The 20,295-nt window shown below is 31.9% G+C and overlaps 2 protein-coding genes and 1 long non-coding RNA gene across 3 annotated transcripts in view; 1 reads left to right on the forward strand and 2 right to left on the reverse strand.

Moving 5' to 3' along the window:
- The window catches only part of LOC144850066 (uncharacterized), a 140,492-nt gene that overhangs the window by 91,284 nt on the left and 28,913 nt on the right, over window positions 1–20,295 (forward strand). The gene's annotated exons all lie outside the window — the stretch shown is intronic.
- LOC144849582 (DNA-directed RNA polymerases I, II, and III subunit RPABC3-like) lies at window positions 735–16,575 on the reverse strand. The gene is made up of 4 exons (XM_078706536.1): window positions 16,439–16,575; window positions 9,883–9,966; window positions 8,380–8,560; window positions 735–1,439 (listed from the first exon to the last, which is right to left on the reverse strand). The coding sequence occupies exons 1-4, from the start codon at window positions 16,509–16,511 to the stop codon at window positions 1,322–1,324; spliced, it is 456 nt and encodes a 151-aa protein (XP_078562662.1). The 5' UTR covers window positions 16,512–16,575; the 3' UTR covers window positions 735–1,321.
- Window positions 2,828–6,379, reverse strand: LOC144849583 (uncharacterized). Its single transcript, XR_013613987.1, has 3 exons — window positions 6,263–6,379; window positions 3,856–4,131; window positions 2,828–2,844 (listed from the first exon to the last, which is right to left on the reverse strand). It is a non-coding gene; the product is annotated as an uncharacterized LOC144849583 (long non-coding RNA).

Raw genomic sequence — 20,295 nt, forward strand, 5'->3', positions numbered from 1 at the left:
CTGTACTGTACTACACTAGAGATGTGTGAATGCATAGAGATAAATATCTCTACGATGACAAATTAAAGATACTAAAGAAAGTAGAAGAAGAAAAAATACAGAAACATGATTCTGATCCCGTATCGCAGCCGCAAAATCTAGTATTAGATAAAGGAAGTGTGAATATTTTAAAACAATTTTATCAAACAATTATCGATTTAGAAAGTTTAGAAATGCCCAATGTAATTCACAGACCAAGTTTAACAAACATTTATTTTTATTATACAGTATCACCTCCGTGCACAATCAATTCTTAGTAGCGCCCTCTATGATTTGATGTATTTTTCAATGTTATAGCACACTCTATAGTTTGTCCATGCATTCATAAAAGCAAGTTGGGAGGTAGAAATTCAAAGATCTTCTTTTATTGAAACCACCAAAGCTTATTCACTCATCTCTCAATAAATAAAAACTATCCCTCTCTCCTTACATTTGCGTCTGGTTTTTTTTACAAATTTTAAAATGCCTCTTGCTTTATTTACCAAGATCTTCTTTGTAACAAATTGTGGACTTGAATTTGACCCTCTTAATTATAATGCGACATGATAACATATTATGTACACTAACATTAATTTTGAAATGTATAATTTATTAAAATTAGCATTCATGTGGGTTTAGTGGCGTTACGCCCACACACTATTCTTTAGCTCTTAATCAATATACATCATTTATTCAACAACAGAACAAAACAACAATTTTGAGTCAACATTTTTTTATTAGTAAAATCCAATATTTATATAATAGTGCCTAGTTCTTGAAAAAACAAATGTTATAATCTGTAAAACTGAATTAACGCTAGAAGACGGAGACAGGTTCATGTGATGCCACAAAACAATTTTTAAAGTAATTTAATTTTGGTTAAAGGTTTCAAGAGGAGTTTGTGTAAATTAAAAGAAATTTACTACTCATTACGAAGGACTTAGTTTAGAAAAAAGAGGTTATATAATTAACTAGAGAGTCAACTACAATCACAGCTCAAAGAAATATATACATTAATGTACAGTATGTTGTGATTTATGTCTTTTTTTTCAATTCATAAAATATCAGGTTATTTCTATTACTTAATTAATATTTTTAATGAATATAGCAGTAATTTTGCCCTGTTAGCCTCACTTATACTAATTCATTTTATAACCTCATTGATTTAGAAAAAATTCTTTTGGTTTTAGACATAGTGGGCCAGCCCAATAGTGTTCAGTTTTGACGAACACTGTTTTATTTAATGTACAAACAAGAAAAAAGAAATACATTTTTTATTATGAATGTAAATAAATAAACAAAATTAAAACGCGAGTTTTTTCATCAAGAGGTAAACATGCATATCTTGTTCTACTCCATGCAAATTGTTAGCGTCGCCTTGTAGCCTCATCAACAGTCCGCCATATGAAATGTAAGCTGACCTGAAATATACAATCATTTGCATACATTTAATATTATTATTATATTAAAAGGTTGTACAGGTATTTTAATCTGTCAATCAATTATTGTCATTGTTTATTCAATGAAAATCTAAAGCTCTGTCTACACTATCAAACATTATGTGACAAAAAATGTGATGTGCCTACAGTATAATATGGGCATGATAATGTCATATCACTACCATATTTGAGCACATCTCATTTTTTGTCAAACTAGTTTGATAGTGTAGACAGAGCTTAAGTAACTTTTTTGATGCAGATAAGGAAGGTGAATTGCAGAACCAAAATTAACAAAAATGTGCAATTTAAATAACTATGGAAAGACAAGGGTGCATTAAAAACTGGTATTGTTTTATAGAAGATGACCACCACTCTGTGTTTTGCCATGTTCAATATGATGTTAGCAGTTTGAAAATTGAGTTGATATTAATATGACAGTATATTATCAGTCAAGTTTAGATTTTAGCTCACGATTAACGTCTTGAACAAATAATATTATTAATAGGCTAGAGAGAGCTAAATTTAATGTTGTTGTCCTTGTATGAACTGTTAAATGAAAATGAGTTTGAAATGATGGTCATGCTATTAAGGTTTTGCTTTAAAAAGCAGTTAATATAAACCTATGTTAATCATTGATGATGATGTCATAATCTGTAGTGTTGTAAAAATTTTTTTTGAAGATTGAAGTTAGCTAACTCAGCCTGATGATGAAAGTTGTTAATGAAAAGTGTAAACCCCAATATAATATATTTATTTTCTTCACTCTCTCTCACTTGCTAATTGTGTGTTGTATACATGGTAACCATATAGGAAAAAATAAAGTAGTACAGTACAGTATAAGAAATTAACTTTAATTTTAAATGAAAGAAATAAATGTTTACGTATTTGATTGATTTTTATGCCTTGGGACTTTACTGTACTGTACAATGATTCAGGATTGTTTCGGCCCGAGACTCTATGTTTTGGCCCACTTTTGAGGGTTGGGGATAGGGGTTTAGGGCGGGGCTACTCAAGCCAGCAGCAACCTTAAACTTGCCATGTATCGTCTTGTATTGGAATTAATAAATGTTGTCAAATTGAGCAGCTTCAAGACGTTTCGTCCGGTTCCTCTCAAGATTCTGTCACTTGTTGGCAATCGCAGACTTTGTTGATAATGGCAGTTGAAAAGCTGCAGATAATCAGCTGTTATGGCAAGGCAGTCAGTCGGTGTGACTACTGTCTTACACACACCAGCTAACCACACTGCCTCAACAGCCAACGTCAGTTCTCATCTTAGTGTCCCTGCTTTCCTCGCTTCCTCATCTAATCTGACCTTTGACATCATGGAAGTTGGTGAGGTGAATCCTTTTATTGTTCCTTTAATTATGTATGGTAAATGTATTTGATCCTGTCACATTCAGGTTACACTGAACATTGCAGGGAAAATAAATGACGGACAGTGAATTAAAAACATTAACAAAATGATCAAAAGGTATCGACTTAAGACAAACTTATAATAAAAGTTGGTTTTCTGTGATAAAACTATATAAAGTTTGTTCCTAACATTATTATAACTTTATAAAATCAGTATTATTAAAAAACAATCACATAACAATCTCAACTACAGGAAAACCAGTAAAATAATAGTATTACGAAAGAGCACACATTATAATAAACACAGTTTTAAAATTCTCTTTAAAGTTAAAACCTTTTAAACTAGATAGGTTGATTAGACTCTAAGGAGACTACTTAATTGGAAACAAGAGGCTGACAGTATGAGACAGATGTAATTACAACCACAGCAAGTCTGGACAAGCTTGTCACCAGATATCAAATCACTAACCTGTACAAACTAGTTTGAAATCACAATCGCAAATAAAAACATTAAGTGTTGAAATATATAAAATATTACTGTACATCATAAAGCTACCTTTGTACTAGTAAGAATATAATTAATTTTCAAAGTAATTCTATGAAAAATCAACATGTACTGTAATCATTTACAAAGTAATAAAACTAGAAGATAAAAGGCAAACGCTGCTCATCCGGGAAAACTATATTATTAGGCCTAAATAAATAATACTACTACTACTAAAGTATAATACTAAATAAATTAAAACACTGATAGGGCACCTGGATGTAATGTAATAAGTTAATAAAGAATCTAACATACAGTAAAGCATCAAATAATAATTCAGTTACGCAAGAGTACACCATTAGCTGACAAGTTAATTAATTTATAACACATTATAAATTCCACCATCGAGTAAAAAAAAGAAGTCTAGATCAACAATTGGTAATAAAAATAATCATATCCTGCCAACTAATAATATTAATATTCAACTTTAATTATCTACAATTCCTAGAAATTTTATCTGAAACAATCTCAATAAATATTTGTAAAACTCCAAATCAATACCTGCAGATCGGACGTCGATAAAATCAGCCGCAAAAAATCAGAACCTAACAATTCATAGAATCCAAGATTGTCGAAAAAATATTGTGCTTGCTATCCACACGACAGTAAAAATCAAATGAACATTCAAGGATGTTTTTGTCAATCCTCAAATTATTAGTCATCAAGTACAGGCAAGTCTGAACATGTAGTAAACATTAGCCTGCTACTGGTCCACCAACAGTATGACTCATATTCTATTTTTAGAGATGAGGTCATCAATTTAGCTTCCAGAAACATCTATACAATGCTAATCAATAATTATTGTAATAGAATGATCTAAATTGATTTTGACTTTTTTAAATAAGTATTTTATTATTCCTTTTCAAAATGTTACTGAATATCAATATCATTGTACTGCAGTTACTGCAGTAGCTACATATTTTACTGCAATAATGTATGATTTTAGTACAATTAGTCTATTACCAAAAGAGCATTTTAAATAAATAATTGAATTAACAGGTTAATGAGTAAACAAATTGTAGTTACTGCAGTAACTGCAGTAGAATAATTTTGAAATGGTCCCTCAGGAGATAAATTTAGACAATTATTAAAGCATAACTGAAAAAAAAAAGAATTTCCAAACACAACTGTATGACAGCCCTACTAAATATTATCACTGTAAAGCATACCTCACTTCATTACATAACAAGCTATGCATTGTGTGATTACATTAATCATCTGGTTAAAACCTATGATGACTAACAAAGTATTTACGCACGATAGATTCTTAGTAAAATGCACAACATTGAATAAATCTATAGTCAAGATGACAATAGTATTAAGGTTTGTCTCTTTTTTAATCCTTAAAAAACGAAATAAAGAGGTCGATGTGGACTAACGTTGAACTCTAAATCCAACAAAATCGTTCTAAAAAATAATGTATCCACGAGCGATGAGTCACCAAGACATCACATGATCAAGAATGGACGTTGACGAGTCTAGGCTGGGGTCATACGATATATCAATGCATAGACAGCCTGTTTGAAATATTAAACTCCTACACTATCGATTATTCTTAAAACTTTATGTAAAAACGGAAGACACATTAATTTAAAATAATCTCTTAGAATTTTGAATGCAAATGATTGTAGTCAGAAAATAATTTCTCCATAATAGAAGCAGCTGCATCGATAGCAATGTATGAAACACAACAATAAACATTCCAATATTGTAGAACTCTATAATTTAAAAAATGAAAATCAACTTCATCAAGAAAATTCTATGCGAAAAAAAATCCAGATAAATCGGAAAAATAATTCAAAGTTTAAAACTTTTTCACTTACAACGATGAACAATGATTGTCACCTGCCGCTAAGCAACATTCCCAGTGACAGTTAAAACTTGAATAGCGCAATAAGTACAAACATGTACCATAAGACTTATTGACATAATGATAACAATTACAAACGTACCAATTATTATACTTATAATAAATTATGGACTTTCCACCTACTAATTCTGGTTTTCCCAATTGTTAGAAAATAGTAATTAAATTTCGCAATACTTTTGATCATATGATTGGACGACAGAGAACAACGCCCAGTTGTTGTTTTATACCACCAACATCCGGTGGCTTCTTTGTTGTTTCATCATTCAAGGATTGCTGGAAAATTTGAAGCCTATTTATTGACTTAAAATTTCCCCACGTATTATTTTTAGAATACTGATGCAATCGATGGGCCTTGTTGCTAAATCGACCGTTCTACCATGAACAATAAACAATATTTATTCATAGTAATAAATACTTCTATTTCTATACTTTCATTTTAAAATTAATTATAAGTTATCAGCATATTTAAATGAATAGTTTATGAAAGACTTCTGAGCTATTTTAAGATGTTATATAGCAATAAAATAAGCTTGTACTAACTGGTGTCTGGTGTAGCAGATCTAGTAATTAATTCCACATTGTTTCAACCTAAAACGACCAACAAAATGCCTCTTATTCTAATCAAAGGGCGTAACAGCAAATTCATTAATAATAGTAATAATAATTTATGTTTAACTTGGCCTTATGTTAAGTATGTCTTTAAGTGTTCATAGTTTTTATATTTTATTAATAACATAATTAACCAACCCTCATAATAATTATTACTTACAGTCAAAGTACTCTTGTGTAATAAAACATTGTCAACATATTGTTGAATTATTTGATTGAAAATATAATCAATAACATTAATTTATACATACAACGGTAAGAGATTAGAAAACTTGCAAGAGTAAAGCACTTTACTCAGATCATGGGACAAAAGAACAATTCTAATCTAATACTACTAAACAATTGATTAAAAAACACCGAAATACTAAAGGACCTGTTACTAACAGTGTTAGCTAGTTGTCTAATTAATTATAAGTAAAAGTTACTTACTAGAGGACCATTCATTCTGCTGACCAGTTGCCACTAAACTCTATGGTCAAACCTAGGGATTTAAAGGATAACATAAAACTACTTACTAGGGGACCATTCATTCTGCTGACCAGTTGCTACTAACTCTATGGTCAAACCTATGGGGCATTTTTTAAACGATAACATAAAACCACTTACTAGAGGACCATTCATTCTGCTGACCAGTTGCTACTAACTCTATGGTCAAACCTATGATACATTTTCAATATAACCACCGTCAATGATTGATCATGCTAACTGTAAAATGATGACCCGTTGTTTCCTTATTATATAACGGGACGACAACGACATCACAGTACGCCTCGTGACGTATAGTAGAATATTCTGGAACTTTGCCATTTGGGAAAACACCCAGGTGAGGTATAATTAGACTATGATAGCTATATTACTCCCAAAATAAGGTTTAGGTAAATTCCACAGTAATAAACAAACTAATAATACGCCGACTCGATGAATTACATTGTGTACTATTATATTTTGGTGGGTGTATGGGTGGGCGTGAATTATAGTAGTCTAATTCAATTTTATTTAAAATATTGATTTTACAAGGTAATTTAATAATAGAATACAAGTACATACATTGTAATCTAACTTTTAATTAAAGAAGAGAAATCATGATGTTTTGAAAAATACAATTATAGAATTCTCAAAGAAAATTTATGATCAGATTTAAAAATTGGCAAATAACTTGCCAAGCTTGAACACAATAATTTTAAAACATCAGTCTTGACCAGGACCATAAAAAATTAATTAAACAGCGTCCTATTCGGTTGCGATTATGACTACCAATCAGTAACCAGCAGATGTATTCAAATATCAAAACAATTTTGAATACAAATGTTGGCACGGAATGGAAGACATATTTTCTTCGGTTTTCTTTTGAAGCCAAAAAAGAAGTCGGCAAACTGAAGTCACGATCCAGTACACCTGATTACGTGTCGAGTATGGGTGTGTCTGGTGTGGGTAGCCTAGCCCACATCATAACGGGTGTGTGTCTGGTCCGAGTAGCCTAACCCACATCCTAATGGGTGTGTGCATGGTGTGTCTGGTGTGAGTAGCCTAGCCCACCATGATTTTTAAAAAGGTGGGGTGGTAATTTAAGACGGATTTAAGCAAGATTTACTTCAAATAAAACAATGCAACATTGTACAGTTAACAAATAAAATGTTTGTTTTAATATTTGCAGGAAATATTGCTGACTTTACGATGATAAAATAACATGACAAAGTGGTGTTGTTAGCGCGATGTGAATGAGGAAATACCGTTAAAAATTATTTTAGAATTTAAGAAGGAAACTATAATGCGTGTGATGAGATAAGAAATCTGTTTTGTTAATCAGAAACATCTGCGAATGAAGTATCAATTATTGCTCTTGTTGTATCATTGATGGTGTTGATAAAGGGATCATGTCAGAATTATTCTACTGCAATTACTGCAGTAACTACATTTTTTAAACTGCAATAACATATGATTTGTAATTGTAAATAGTTTATGAGAATTTAATAAAAAAAAAAGCAATTTTTTACTGCAATAAAGTATGATTTTTGTTTGTTATTTAGTTTATGGGTCAATCACTGCTATAAACAGTGTGTATGATTACAAACAAAAACTTAATGGATAATGAACAGATTAAACAGTAAACAATTATAGATTTTTCTGCAGTAATTGCAGTAGAATAATTCTGACGTGTCTTTTTGCATTGTTGATCAAAGCGAATTTTTAAATTTCAATTTTCTCAATAAAGTATGATATCTTAAGGTGACAAGTAGTGTTCACAAATATTGACCATGGGACTATATTCAGACCCTGTTTGATGTATTAAAGAGTGTTAATTATAGAGCCAGACTAAATACAGTTCTCTGTATAGCAAGGCTTGACAGTAATATTGTCTTGTCTACAGTTCATGACATATTTTGTTGGCCTAGGGAAGAAACATCCAGGGATGATGTGATAGGATGTTTGACAGCAAGTCCAACTAATTAAAGAAGGTGAGACTACTAAGTCTAGGCTTATACTTAAGTATGATAGAGGTATTAATTAAACTTTGCCAATCTGGAGTAATATGAAAATCTACTTACAGTTTTGTTGCCGATTCTGTAGTATTCTCGTCGCCCTCTATTCTGTACACTCTTCCGTACATCACATACTCAAAACTCTCCGCCCTCGTCGGTGTGCCATCGTCAATGGGGGCGTACTCCCCATCATCTGGGTAGCCGTCTTCTCTTAATGTGGTGGCCAAGACCAAACGAAATTTATCGCCTGAAATACAAAACAGGATACAGTATGGTTAAGTATAGATTATATCTGTTAAAATAATAAGTGGCAGTCTAAGCTACAAGTATACATAGCAGATGTTGTATTCTTGGTATTGAATGATACACGTAGTGTACTGATTGGTGATCTTATTGCTCTATACATCCTGATTAAATGGGGATGAACAGAGACAAAAAAAAGCTTGCTCTAACACTAAGAATTTTCAGGGCCACCGACAAACTTGACTAAACTTTGATTTTTTAGTTAATAAAAGTTATTCTAAAATGATTTTGCTTAAAAAATACAAAATAAACTGTGTCAAATTAAATCAAAATCCTGTATTTGTTTCTGGTTGACTATTTTCCCATTAAAAGTGCTTAAAATACAGTTTATACAATATTTGTTAAAGTTATTTTAAAAAACCTACCGTTACATATTCTGTAATTGAACTACAGTATAGACACTGCTGCCAGTGCTAAGTTGCGCACAACATCATACAAATATTTAGAAAAAAACAACTCGAAAGAGACAAAGATAGCGTGTAACGTGAATGGCATCATAGAAAATGTTAAAAAGAATTTACTTGGAGGATCCAGAGAGCTGAAGAAGAAGTGACTGCTTCAGAGTCATCCTGAGAACAACCACTAAAACAAACCTGTTCTCTATTTTATCACGACAAAAAACTCTCAGTTTTGGATCAAACAAAGCCAATAGCTAGTTTCAGTACGCATGATATGTTGTAGTATCGTTTACTACTCAAATAAAAACTAACTTTAACAACTTTCTTTTCAAACCAACAGTTTAAAATTGTCTTTGTCTCTGAAGCTGTGAATATTTAATTCTTCTCGTAATTAAAAATGCGATGTGTGTTTAGAGTGCGCCTTTAGAAGAACTGAAAGCAGAAGTACTGCAGTACTAGCAGTGGTAGAAATATTTCTTTTCTTTAAAAGCGTACAAAGTCTAAAATTAAACATTTCCTCAAACATCAGTAACCACTAACTATATAAATAATAAGGATGCTATTCAGATAAATGAAAAAAATCTAATATTGTATAGTACATTTATATGTTTCTGGTACATTTATATGTTTCGGTGGACACCGAACCCTTATTAAGTGGACAACTCTATTATGGTAACCCTATTAAGGGGATACCTCTGTTAGGGGACACTGTCCTGTGAAACAAACAAGGGCCGATGTATGTTTAACACTGCGACCAACCCCTATTAAGGGGATAAGGGAAGGTACGGAGAAAAGGTCACTTTTGCTCAACAACAATTTATTAAAAACAGTAACATTGGTCATGTGATTATGCAAATTGTAAACTTACCAAACTCAACTGGATAAAGTTGCGTGTTCACATCCAGAATAAGATCCATTTTAAAACTTTCACTTTCGCAGAACAAACGCGAAACTAAAAACAAAGCAAATAAAAACCTTATAAAACAATAAAAAGGTAAATTATTACTCATAATGTACATAAGTCAATATTGATAATGACATAATGAGTGATCACAGCAATGAATTTATTTTATTTTATTACCCAAAAAGAATATCATTAAAATTGCAAAATAGCAAATATTTTTAGTGAAAGTGGCATAAATCAAACACTCCTACTTGTACCTCTCACCCAACCAACCAAAGAGTTGCTTACTTATATTATTCCTTGTCACTAGTAAATCTTTTTTAACCAATGTGGGTTGAATTGAATTGAATTGAAATATATATTTATACTGGGTCAAAGACTGGTCTCCCAGAGGGCCCAGTTATGATCAGTGGCTGTGATGTACTAATACACCGGGGTAACCCCCTACTCGTCTCGAAAGATGTACTAGGTTCTTTAAAGTGCACACGAGCTAGATGTGTACACTGGACCTACGGTTTATAGTCCTTATCCGAGAAGACTTGTTCTACCACCAGAACCATGGAGTGAGTGAGTCTCGAACCCCTGCCGATGTTATGGCTACGTAATTACGGTTCCACTGTCTTAACCGCTCGGCCACTCACTCACAATCACCGCTCGGCCACTCACTAACTTTGAAGCACCCTCTGAATTAAATAATTGAAGACTGTATACAAAAAATATTATATGCAAAAGTTTAATTTTAGACATACTGTACATCATGATGCAACACAGTTTATAATATTGTCTTTTTCACTTCTTGTAATGTATTGCAATGAATGGTCTACTTTGAAAAGAATCAACTTAAACTAACTCTATAAAAACTTACCATTTTTAATATTGACTTTCTTTCAAATTCAGAATAGAAACCAAAATGTTTAAAATGAATCTGGCACTACTACACTCCTGTAATGTCACTCTGTTCCACCACACACACATGTGTTAATGCTACCCACCCTGTCGCTACAGTACTACCAAACATGTCTTGACAAGTATCAAATAAACAGTCCCTATTGGTCAGTTGTTTTCACATGGTATCTCAAGAGGGTAAACAATCTTCTAAATTATACCTCAAGCGGAGAGAATATAGCCTCTCCTATTGGTCAATGAGTTGCACCAGGGTCATTTTTTGTACACACAATGCCTAACTCAAAAAATTCAAGTTAAAATTTAAGTTTAGATCCTCCAGCTTGGTATTGTTTGTGGTGTTTAATTCTCAGTTTTTTTCTCCTTTTGTCTCATTTTAGAATGAGAATACCTCTTTGTATTCTTTTGTTATTGTTCATCATCAATTGTTTAAATTGAATACTTCTGTTTTTATAGTTATTTCTAATTAATATTTCATCTGAATTACATCCTGTTTAGCCTTTGAATATTATTTGAAATCTTCCAAAATTTCCTTGGAGATACAGTTTAACCTCTTTCTGTAGGCCTATGTAATAAATTGATGTTAGCACGTTTATGCATAGTTTGCCTATAAAGTACATTGAGGTCATATATATTTATGTATGTAAATCATTTTCTTGAATTCATATCTAATGTGAAATTTGATCTTCGATCAGGTATTATAAATAGTGATGTCAACATTTTAATTTAAATATTGTATCATATTTCATAAATCTTTTGTGAATCCAAGATACTGTACATCATCTGCGCAGTAAGTTATCAAACTTTATGTGACAAAAAAATGTGATGTATCCATATATGGACATGATGGTGTCATATCACTACCATATTTGGGTATATCACTACCATATTTAGGTATATCACTACCATATTTGGGTATATCACTACCATATTTGGGTATATCACTACCATATTTGGTCACATCACACCTTTTTTTTGTCAAACTAGTTATTTGATGATAGTGTACAGTAGACATGAGAACTTTAGATAGTAAATGATTTAGGAAATACATTAAAGAAAATGAATTCAATTTGTAAAATAATTATTCTACTGCAGGTACTGCAGTAACTTTATTTTCTTTCTTTATTACTCTAGTATCTGCATGCATTTATTTAGCAAGTTTGTGAGTAATCACAATTTATCAATACCTCATACATTTTCCTGCAAAAGACATATGTAGTTACTGCAGTAAAATATTTGGACATGATCCCTAAATAAACAGACATTATTTTCAAATAATATTAATCTTTTTATAGCAAAGGATCCACAAACAAGGAAAAGATAAAAAATATGAACATTTCCAAAATTAAAACAAAGAAATATTTTGTAAAATGACCTGTAATTACTTCCTTCTCGTCCTTTAACATTTGAAACAAATACAAGGAACTAAGTTAGCTATAATATTAATATTAATATGTAAAGTACTTATGCATTAAACTGTAATAAAGTAAACAATAAGAAACTAGAAACAAAACTAAACAACGCTTTCTATCAGCAATTGACGACGACAAAGCAAACTGAAAACGCAAAATATAGTAAATATGTTTTTACTTCCTTGTATTAAAATGAAACAATCGCATAATGGTTTAACTTTTAATAATAATAAATGAAAATTTATATAGCGCCGGTATCCTCCACCCATGTGGCGCTCATGGCGCTTTGTGCATTAACAACGTGCGAGAACATCAGCGAATAGCGACGTCTTTAGGTTGGTCTTGAAACTGTTTAGACTAGTCGAGCATTTAACTGTTGCTGGTAAGCTGTTCCATACACTTGCGGCCGCAACGTAAAAAGATCTCTGACCCCACTGATTTTTCGCTCTACGCTCTTGAAGAAGGTTTTGTGACAATGATCGTAGGCCTCTGCGGGATGATTCGTAACGATCCACAAGGTCAGATAAATAAGCAGGAGCACTGTCATTTAGGATCTTGAATACAAACAACGCAAGTTTGTACTTAATACGTTGTTGAACAGGCAACCAATGCAAATCCATCAGGACAGGAGTTATGTGAGCGTTTGATTTTGTATAAGTTACAATTCTAGCTGCCATATTTTGCAAGCGCTGCAAACGTTGTATTTGAGATTTTGGTATGCCAAACAACAAGGCATTACCAATGTCAATTTTAGAAGTGACAAATGAGTGTACAATCAATTCAGCTGTTTTCTTGTTAAGATTACCGATTAAGCAATCATACTTAATAGCCCTGATGATGTTACAGCAGTTATAGAGGTCAAATTCAGCCCACAGTCAGAGTATACAAATATCAAATAAAAATACATTTATTCATCAAATCACAATAAAATAATAGTATAATGTACAATGATTCAAGAAAATAATGAAATGGGATGTCTCTCAGGAAACCAGGAGGTTTGATAGAGACCACAGATTATTTGAACAAAATAATTTAAAAATTGGTTTACAAAATAATAGTTTAACAGTAAACAAAGATAATGAGGGGAGAAGATGAAAATATTAAACAAGCTAATTATTTACAGAGTATACGGCTTTGTTCGAGCTGCAATAGGGATTATTAGAACAAGAACTCAGAGGCTAGGCCATTCAAAATGCAACATTCTGAAATATCTACTTTGTGATAACAAATTATTCAATGTAATGTACTAAGTAAAATATTGTAGACTTTCTTTTACAGTATTCCTTAACCTTGGCGATTCTTGAAATATTTACAAAAACCCCGATACAATATTAGGACCATTGTTAGAATTAATACCGAACACAAAATCATCCTTAAAATATTATCTATTATTGAAAATAATTCAAGCAGGTAACAATTTATAATCGTTGGCAAAATATTAACAGTGGTCATTTTCATTTCATTTATTTCATCAAGACAGAAACATAACAAAACATGACAAAAACCTGCGACGGAGACAGGATTAAAAAGAAGCAAACTGAATTGCTGTATAAATTTTCTTCGCCGTCACGACGGGTGACAAAAAAGACAAATAAGATCATTATGGTGGGTGGGCTGTGCCATTATTTTTTATTATTATTTATTTTATTAAACATCATGATACATTGATGATACAGTATAATATAAGTATACATTTAAAATAAATCAACCAGAGGGTCCACCAAAGTTTGATTTATGAAATATAAAAATAATTCACATTTTTTTCGGAATTTGTAAATTAAATGATTTTCAGTAAAGTTATATTTTCTTGGTATGCCCAGTGCTGTTTTTAAAAAAAAACATATTTAAAGGGAAATGCTATCATCACAAGGAAGGCATCACATGCAATCATATATGATGACATCATGACAAAAAAAAACCACTCACTAAATTGATAGATTCATAAATTGGTGCAGCCAATCAAATGTTGCAGACAACATGGACCAATAAAAATCCTAGAAATCCAGACAGCAACAAAGTAGCCAATCACAAATCACAAAGATTGTGATCATAGACAAAGTGGGCTAGGTTGAAATCAATGATGTCATTTTCTATTTTTAGATATTACATCAGATGAAAAGCAAAAAGGTTAATTCCAGTATGAACAATTAGTTATCTATCTTGTGTGAATGCAAATGATGTATTGTTGAAATGTAAAGTAATATATATTTATAAAGATTGTCCATAGTTAAAGATGTATTGTCCCTTGAAACACAAAAAAATGAAGGTCAAAATATTCTAAATTTAAATTGGCCATATCAAAGTAATATTAAAGTTATTCACTTTAAGTCGAAAATTCGAGCTAAAAGCAACAAGTTTACGTAATTAACAGGTAAATTAGTTTGATTACATTTCATCTGGAAAATCGTCGCGAGCGAAAGTAAACAAAGATTTCAAACCACGAGTACGCATTATGCATACGCTAATTAGGATTGTCTACAACTTGTCACGGTTGAGAAGGTATTTTCACACAGATCGTGAGGAAGTTTTATGATTATGCATACAGAGTAGCCAAACAAGCGCGTTTCATTATGGGGTATGTTTTGATCGAAAACTTTGACTGGAAGTCAGAGTTATTTTTTTAACAAAAAAACATCTGTATTTCAGTTAAATGATTTTTTTTTTCGAAAAATTTTTGGTGATAGTTAATAACTATTGTGATACTTCAAAATGACCCACCTTTTTTCGAAATCTGTTATTTTCTATTTTTTTGGAATTAGTCAAAGGGACAATACATCTTTAACAAACTGAAAAAACTATAACAAAAGAATAGTAGAAATTAAACGCTGTGGCAAAAGATACGGTGCCGTATCCATACTTGCATTCGTAAAATAACATAAATAAAACTCGTTCCTAAATATTAAAACTCTTTCCTAAATATTAAAAACCTAACCCTTTAAAAAATTGGTAACGGGACGATTCGGCCCTGAGACGATTCGGCCCTGTGACGATTCGGCCTGGGACTATGCGGCCCTGAGACGATTTGGCCCACTCAAATTTATTAACTTTGACAAGAATTTTATTTAATGTTTAAATAATGTATTTTTTTTTTCTTTAGTCCTATTCATTTATAGTAAACAAAACACCAAATTCCCTGTACTAAACTTACACAAAACGATACCGTTTGTAAACACAATGGTATCAGAAGAATTATTTACATTTAAATACATAATTGTTTAGTTCAAACACCTTTGAAAACTTGATAAAAACCAAAAAAAAAACTGTATAACATTATAATTAACAATCATTGGTTTTGTCTAAATGTGGGACGATTCGGCCTGGGCCGAATCGTCTTAGGGCCGAATCGTCCTGGAACCAAAAAATTAAAAACTTTAAAAGAAGACGACAAGTAGAGAATCGAACCTCCAACCCCCTTAAGCCAGAGCCTCATCACAAGCCCACTAAGCAACACAGCTGGCTTGCTGAAGACCATTGCAATAACCTATTACATAGTGCTTTCTATAATTACCTTACCTTTAGTTTTTAGGGTTATGTATGGATACGGCAGGGAATTGTTAATTAGTGTACATGGATACGGTACCGTATCTTTAGCCATAACAATATTAAATTAAATGAATTTTATAAAGACCAGTGTGTGTGCAATGGTTGCTGGTTGTTTTGGGAGGGTCGGCTCCTCAGGCTCTGCACAGTCTCAGGCAGGCTTTGAGTGAGTAGAGAAGCTAACCCTTTATTTTCTTAGTACTAACTAGGTACCTAGGCCTAACTAAGTAGGCTTGCTTTTTTATTTCACTAACTATTCACCACCACTCTCTCACCAGCAATAATCAACATTCCCCATCGGCATTGCCATTGAACATCACATCATCATGATCATATTGATTATTGTATAAATTTAATACATAAAAAACATTGTTCATGTAGGCCTAGTCAAGGTCTTTAAACATAATTTAATTAGTCATACAACACAATATTTCTTTTAATGCTACGATATTAAGCCTTACAATAAGCTAGGCCACTAGGCTAGGCCTACATACCCCAATTCGAAATGCACACCACACGGAAATCACCATTCCACTCAATAGGCGTAAACATGGCGGCCCCCATGAATTCAGCATGTCTGGGTATGTTTATGAAGTGTAATGTCTTTTGCTTGGAATATTTTTTTCACTGCCATTTATGTCTAAAAAAGAGAATCTTCAGCTTACCTCTGTCAAATTTAACACCATCTGGATCAATATCTTTTACATCGAAAATATCTTCAAATAAAACACCCGACATGTTTGATATTCGTCGCGAGATCGACTTTTTGATGTTTTTCAAACGTATATGGTAGGCTCTGTAACCAGACGTTCATACTGTCATTGTCATTTTGTTATACCTTTGAGACCCATTGTATTTAAAATTACCTTTACCAACTAATTACTAACTAAAGAAAAGTTTAAGTTGTTGTGCTTATTATTGTTTGTTTATTATAGTGTTAATTACTGTTAACTAATATATTCAATAATATTGTATATATGTTGTATTGTATTTCTGGTAATTTAAAAAGTGTCCAAAATAATAAAAGTTGAACAATTGAGGGCTCACTCTTGATTGGTTACATAATAAACAATCAACATGCGTGCCAAAGTATTACCATTATTCAAGTAAGATGGGGTGGTGGTCCCACAAGAAAAGTGCACACCCGGGACTTTGAGCGAAATGTAAAGATTATGATTATAAGATTTTAATTATGTGACTGTCTTTATTTTCTGGCCTGTATGTATAATGTCTTTTGGGGCCTATCGTAAATTGTGAATTTGTACACTTATTTTCTTGGTACTTGGTGGTTGTTCTCTTAAATACTCCACAAGCAAGTCTGACAACGAGGCAACACATTCAACTTTACACCCTTTACCATAGTAGCTTTTATTAGTACTAGTAATAATGCAGTATAATCTATAAACCTGATTATCTCATATCAATAATAGAAACAATTGACGTAATATTTTAATTCAGACAATGATAAAGATGGTATAGTAATTAGTGGCATTATTCCATTTGTCTGAATTATACATAATTATTCGTAGGCCTAATTTAATTATTTGTTTTGGTAAAACCAAACATTTTCTAGCGTATTATACTTGTATGTGCTATACAGTACATCTAAAAATGAATGGATACAGGATAACATGAATGACTGTATAAATGTTAATATCAATATTATTATGGTATTTGTTTTTTTATCTGTTGACCTGTTCCGGCACGGTTCCTGTCCGGCGCCGGCAAATCAAATCGAACGTGAATGTTTCGTTTGCACGACGTGAAATCATTGGACAACTTCTTGAAGCTTTGATTTTGACGCTTGTCGCGTGTCGCTTTGATTTGACGCTTGTCGCTTGTCGCTTCACGTGCAAATGGTCTGTGTGAAGTTTAGATTGTTGGCGAATTTATTATTTAAATATTCAAGATTCAAGAAATTTTATTGGTCCAATTTAAATGGACATTTGTTTTGCTTGGCATAATTAAGACAATAAAACAACAAAGAAAAATACATCAAATTGCAAAAGGCAATGTTAAGATACTAAGTAGGCCTATATGCATAATTTTATGTTAAAATTGTCTGTTTAGTTTAATATGTGGCCCGCTTCTTTGGTGCTTAGTATTGTAAAACAATTGTGAATTTGTATCAACAAACAAAACTTTACACTTATCATAGTGGCTGTTAGTAGTACTAGTAATGAATTAAGTATAATGTTTTAATAGCAGTATAATCTATAAAACGGATTCTCTCATCAATAATAAAAACAATTGACTTAATATTTTAATTCAGACAATAGGATAAAGACGGTAAAGTAATTAGAAATGCATTAATATTAAACATCACGTGACATTATTCCAATTGTCTGAATTATACATAATTATTCGTATAGGCCTACTTCATTACTTGTTTTGGTAAAATCAACCATTTCCAACGTATACTTTGTATGTGGTGTGTGTACAACAACCATTTCTAGCGTATTACTTTGTATGTGCTGTGTGTACATCAACCATTTCCAACGTATACTTTGTATGTGACGTGTGTACATCAACCATTTCCAGCGTATTACTTTGTATGTGACGTGTATACATCAACCATTTCCAACGTATACTTTGTATGTGCTGTGTGTACATCAACCATTTCTAGCGTATTACTTTGTATGTGCTGTGTGTACATCAACCATTTCTAGCGTATTTCTTTGTATGTGACGTGTGTACATCAACCATTTCTAGCGTATTACTTTGTATGTGACGTGTGTACATCAACCATTTCTAGCGTATTACTTTGTATGTGCTGTGTGTACATCAACCATTTCTAGCGTATTACTTTGTATGTGACGTGTGTACATCAATCATTTCTGGTGTATTACTTTGTATGTGACGTGTGTACATCAACCATTTCCAGCGTATTACTTTGTATGTGACGTGTGTACATCAATCATTTCTAGTGTATTACTTTGTATGTGCTGTGTGTACATCAACCATTTCTAGCGTATTACTTTACATACTCAACTGAACTGAAGACAAAATGATTGTTTTTGCTTGGTTTTACCTGGTGATCAACTCCCATGTTTTGGGTGATAGGCCTGCTACGGTCCTGCCAACCACGGATACTGGTAAATAATTATTAATTGTTAACGTGTGTGTTATTATTAGGGTGACGAACAATGTTTGATGGTTACAAAATACTACGCTTACTTAGTAATGCGGATCCAATGCACAGTGATTGGATCCAATTTTGATTTATCATCTTTTAGTAAAAATGAATCTTTCTAACTATAGGCCTACTCTGCTTCAACAAGTTATCCCTCAATAAGACTTACTCTGGAACCCTACCACGGTGACTGATATGTAATAGTCTGTGACAGTTGCTATTACTCTACACCGATATTCTAAAGCCCTAAAAAAATAACAGTTTAGTAGTAATAATAATAATAATTAATACTTATTATAACAGTAACATGTCAATGGCTGAAATGATGATGAGCATGTTAATAATGTAATATTCTAGAAAAAAATCATCTGGTTTCAAATGATTTATGTTAAGCTATAGGCCTAGTAGCCGAAACGTAACAAAATAGTAAGTCTAACATGATAAAATAAATCATCTCTTTTTAATATAAGTAGTTTTCTTATTGTATTTTTAGAGATTGAAAGTAGATATTATAGTTATGATCCCGAAGGATGTGTTATGGCTTACAAACACTGGAAAGAACAAAGTAAGATGTGTTGTCATTGTATGATTATTACTTTTAATAATTTACTTACTCATTAACGTAAATCAATATAGTGATTTATAAAAAAAATTCGATTTTGTATATCCATTAAATACTAATAAATTAATATTAAACTATACAGATTAATAGTTTTTTTAATAGGGTGATTATTGTTTTTGTATATTACTGTATTACAATAAATTAATCGTTATTGTTTTTACAGGTGACATTATATTTGTGGGTGGTACATCTGGAATTTACATGTCAAATGTAAGTTCCAGTGACAGCTCACCTTTAAGGTTTACGGTAGCGATGGAGGATGTAGAGTTCACCCTACCCTACGCTCTTGGTTATGATGTAACCACATCTACACTATACTGGTCTGACATCAACAAGGATACCATTGAACGATATTCATTTGATACTAACCAACATGAAGTGTTTGTGTCTAATGTAAAGCGTAAGAAAAAAATTATTTAGTCTGTTTATTTTTTATTTTTTACTTTAAAAAAATAGGTATCTTTATATTTTGGTAGCAATTGTTTAAATTGTGTATGCTTATTATAGTACAAATAGGCACTCTTAAGAATATTTTGATGGTTGAACCACATCCTAAATTGTTTTATTGTTAAATAATCATGAAGGAAAATTAGTCGTTAGGAAAGAGTTACGTCACAAAATCAACGCGTACTGTATAGAGACCACCTAAACATCTGCACATAAATGGTAATTATTATAGTCTATCAAAACAAAATTGAGAAAGATCATAATTTCTCTGCCAAAGGCTCTCTGTCAAATAATATATATGTTGTTATTCCCCATACTCT

This window comes from Antedon bifida, chromosome 8 (assembly GCF_963402885.1).
Source record: "Antedon bifida chromosome 8, ecAntBifi1.1, whole genome shotgun sequence".
Taxonomy (NCBI): Eukaryota; Metazoa; Echinodermata; class Crinoidea; order Comatulida; family Antedonidae; genus Antedon; species Antedon bifida.

What these genes read in the sequence shown, in the direction of transcription:
- LOC144849582 (XM_078706536.1), bottom strand. Translation starts at nt 16,511, where the DNA reads ATGTCGGGTGTTTTATTTGAAGATATTTTCGATGTAAAAGATATTGAT. An exon ending in TGGTGTTAAATTTGACAGAG is followed by an intron (nt 9,967 to 16,438) that starts GTAAGCTGAAGA and finishes CTTTGTTTTTAG; the next exon opens with TTTCGCGTTTGTTCTGCGAA. An exon ending in ACTTTATCCAGTTGAGTTTG is followed by an intron (nt 8,561 to 9,882) that starts GTAAGTTTACAA and finishes TTTGTATTTCAG; the next exon opens with GCGATAAATTTCGTTTGGTC.